Source organism: Cynocephalus volans, chromosome 10 (genome assembly GCF_027409185.1).
Source record: "Cynocephalus volans isolate mCynVol1 chromosome 10, mCynVol1.pri, whole genome shotgun sequence".
NCBI lineage: Eukaryota > Metazoa > Chordata > Mammalia > Dermoptera > Cynocephalidae > Cynocephalus > Cynocephalus volans.
Window position 1 is genome coordinate 103931291 of NC_084469.1, and position 3518 is coordinate 103934808.

The 3518-nt window shown below is 35.6% G+C and overlaps 1 protein-coding gene across 1 annotated transcript; it reads left to right on the forward strand.

The window, feature by feature from the left end:
- Positions 1-280: 280 nt before the first annotated feature.
- LOC134387595 (zinc finger protein 791-like) lies at positions 281-2192 on the forward strand. The gene is made up of 4 exons (XM_063110021.1): positions 281-416; positions 619-679; positions 1333-2041; positions 2127-2192. The coding sequence occupies exons 1-4, from the start codon at positions 281-283 to the stop codon at positions 2190-2192; spliced, it is 972 nt and encodes a 323-aa protein (XP_062966091.1).
- The last annotated feature ends 1326 nt before the right edge of the window (positions 2193-3518 follow it).

Genomic DNA, 3518 nt, shown 5'->3' on the forward strand with positions numbered 1-3518 from the left:
ATTCTTTTGTTTTGTATAGCATTTCTCTAACTCCTCCAAGGTGCTCTGGACCTGCCATTGGAGAGCAATAAGACTTGAGATGATTACAGAGAAAATGTAGAGATAGTTGCTGTTAAATTTAGGAGGAGGAAGTGAGTGTGGACAGAGAGTAAGAATTCTGATGACCAAAACCATAGAATAAATCTTTAGCGAGCACATAATCGTATATGAACATCTTATGAATTGAGTGTAGATCCCCAGGACTGTCAGTCTCACCCATCTTCATGTATACATATGTGGGATGTTTCAGGAATCGGTGGCCTTTAAGGATGTGGCTGTGAACTTCACCCAGGAGGAGTGGATTTTGCTAGATCCTTCGCAGAAAAAACTCTACAGAGATGTGATGTGGGAAACCTTTAGGAACCTGAACTCAATAGGTAAGATGGCATCATTCTGTCATGTTCTCTAACAATTTACAACATTTTTGGTCATCATTTCTATTCCAGGATTTGGAATGTGAAAAGGCAGTACTTTGTAAATAAGCCATACTTAGTCACAGCTTATCGTGGACCTAGACTCTAATAAGTTTTTCTGTACTTTCTAATAATTTGTGATGATTTTTCTGGGTTTGTATTTTAGGAAAAAATCAGAAAGACCAGAACATTGAAGATAAGTACAAAAACCAGGGGAGAAATCTCAGGTGAGTCACACCTCACAAGTGAAAGCAGTGTTCCGGGAGAAAAATCTTACTATGTCATAAATTTTTAAAAACAAGCAAACAAAAGAAACACATCCTTAAATTTATTTATCCTTACTAAAATACAAGAGGTCTTCAAAAAGTTAATGAAAAGATTTATATTATCTTTTAATTCTGATTTTCCACAAAGTTTTTGAAGTACAATCATATTAACCCAAAGTGTTTTCTTAAATATGGCATAAATGCTCAGTGTTTGAGAAGAAGTTCACTTGGAAACAGTATTTAAAAATCCATGTATGAATATCACTGTGTTCATATTAGCTGTGCCTGAGCCCTCTTACAGAGAATTCAGTATATTTACATTGAAGCAATTTAGACAGGACATAAAACCTATACTTTCCCTGAAAGTGAAAAAAAGACATTCTAATATCAAAAAGTGTGTGTGTAAAAGTCTTCATTCCTTACTCATTCTTTAATAGGCACATCAAACTTCACACTGGACACAAACCATATAAGTGTCAGGAATATGGAAAGAAGCCATATAAATGTAAAGAATGTGGGAAAGCCTTCAGTTATCTTCAGTGTTTTAAAAAACATGAAAGGATACACAGTGGAGAAATACCCTATAAATGTAAGAAATATGGGAAAGCATTCAGTTATCAACCTTCTTTCCAAATACATGGGAGGACTCAAACTGGAGAGAAACCCTATGAATGTAAAAAATGTATAAAAGCATTCCTGTATCAGAACACCACTCAAAGACATGAAAAGTCTCATACTGGAGAAAAACCTTACAAATGTAAGGAATGTGGGAAAACCTACATGTCTCGTCTAGGTTTACAAGCACATGGAAGAACTCACACTGGAGAGAAACCCTATAAATGTAAAGAATGTGGAAAAGCATTCCTGTATCTCTACTCTGCTCAAAGACACGAAAAGACTCATACTGGAGAGAAGCCTTACAAATGTAAGGAATGTGGGAAAGCCTTCATGTCTCGTCCAGGTTTGCAAGCTCATGAAAGCACTCACAGTGGAGAGAAACCCTATAAATGTAAAAAATGTGGAAAAGCTTTCCTGTATCACAACTCTGCTCAAAGACATGAAAAGACTCATACTGGAGAGAAGCCTTACAAATGTAAGGAATGTGGGAAAGCCTTCCATTATCGCCATTCTGCTCAAATACATGAAAGGACTCACACTGCACGGAAATGCTATGATTGTAAACAGTGTGGGAAAACCTACATGTCTCCTCTAAGTTTGCAAATACATGGAAGAACTCACAGTGGGGAGAAACCCTATGAGTGTAAACATTGTGAGAAAACCTTCATTTATCAGCAGTCTGTTAGAAAACATGAAAGGACTCATATTGAAGATTAAACCCTACAAATGTAAGCAATGAGGTAAAGCCTTCAGTTGTTTCAGTTATATTCAAATTCATGAAAGAGTGCACACTGGAGAGAAACCCTACAAATGTAAGGAATGTGGGAAAGTCTTCACTTTTCTTGCAGCCTTTTAAGCACATATGAGAGCACACAGTGGAGATAAACCTTATAAATGTAAGGAATGTGGGGAAACCTTCAGTTGGCTTGCATCTTTACAATACCACGTGAAGAAAATGCACACTGGATAGAAATCCTACAAACAAAAAATAGGGGAAGTTTTCATTTTCAACAACTATTTTTCGATTTATATGGAATTCACACTGGACAGAAGTTGTATACATGTAAATAGTATGGGAGGGCCTGATAAAAATTTGTGTATAATGCTCCAAAGATTTTACAACGTGAAAAAAATGTTATAAAGTTATAAATGTGTTATCTTTATCAGTACCACATTCTTAAAATGTATCTCTGCACTATGTATTTCTGCTTCCTACTTTCATAAATGAACGTTGAGGTGAAATTCTTCTGTAAGAACTCTAAGCAATAGTACAGAGGTATTTGTAGGTAGTGTGTTTCTACTTAAATCAGTTATAGTTTTTGTCTTTCCATTTTGAAGTCTCTTGAGTCTTTGAGTGAATTGCAGTGTATTTCTGATACACAAGCAGGTTTAATTTTTATATATTTTTTGAAGTAGTTGTGTAAGAGGCCATTGAAAAATGATAGTTTGGTATTTGTTGGGAGTTTCCCACTGGCATTCTGTGTCAGGTATTGGATATCACTTACCCATTATATATAGTTCACCGTTTTTATGAGAAAAGCTTTTTTCTTCTTGGCCAGGAGAGCCTTATTTTATTTTCTGTGCTAACAAATAGTTGACATAAATTTTGAAGTACTTGTATGCCACCTTCATCATACAATATAGTCTTATGTGAGTTATTATCTTCATATTTTGCCTTTTGCCCTTTGTCATCCTTTCAGGGATATGGATAATAGACTTTAATTTGTAAGGTCTGTAATAGGATAATAAAATTTATATTGGAGTCAGTCCTCCTGGATTGTGTTATATCAACATGTGTAATGTGAACTAAATTTTCCAGGATTGATTTCCTCTGTGTTTATATGTTAGAATTCACCAGTAGCCTAACTTGCAGGAGAGTTGGAATGCAGAACTGAAAAAGATACTTGTCAGATTTTGAACTCACCATAAAGGGAGATGGACAGATAATGAAAGGACTTCATGGACACTTGCTTTTTGTGTGTTTTCCTGATATTTTGCCCTGCTAATCAAGAGTATCCTCAAAACATCACCATCTACTTGATTTCCATTTTCTCAAAGGTTTATTTGGCTTCTGCAGATGTCTCCACAAACTTCGTATGAAAGATCCATCCACAGTTTGGATTTTCTTGCAAGGCCTCATCTGTCCTTTGGGCAACTAGTTCATACTGTTAAGGTTGGGAGA

What these genes read in the sequence shown, in the direction of transcription:
- LOC134387595 (XM_063110021.1), top strand. Translation starts at nt 281, where the DNA reads ATGTTTCAGGAATCGGTGGCCTTTAAGGATGTGGCTGTGAACTTCACC. An exon ending in TAGGAACCTGAACTCAATAG is followed by an intron (nt 417 to 618) that starts GTAAGATGGCAT and finishes TTTGTATTTTAG; the next exon opens with GAAAAAATCAGAAAGACCAG. An exon ending in AACCAGGGGAGAAATCTCAG is followed by an intron (nt 680 to 1,332) that starts GTGAGTCACACC and finishes GAAAGCATTCAG; the next exon opens with TTATCAACCTTCTTTCCAAA.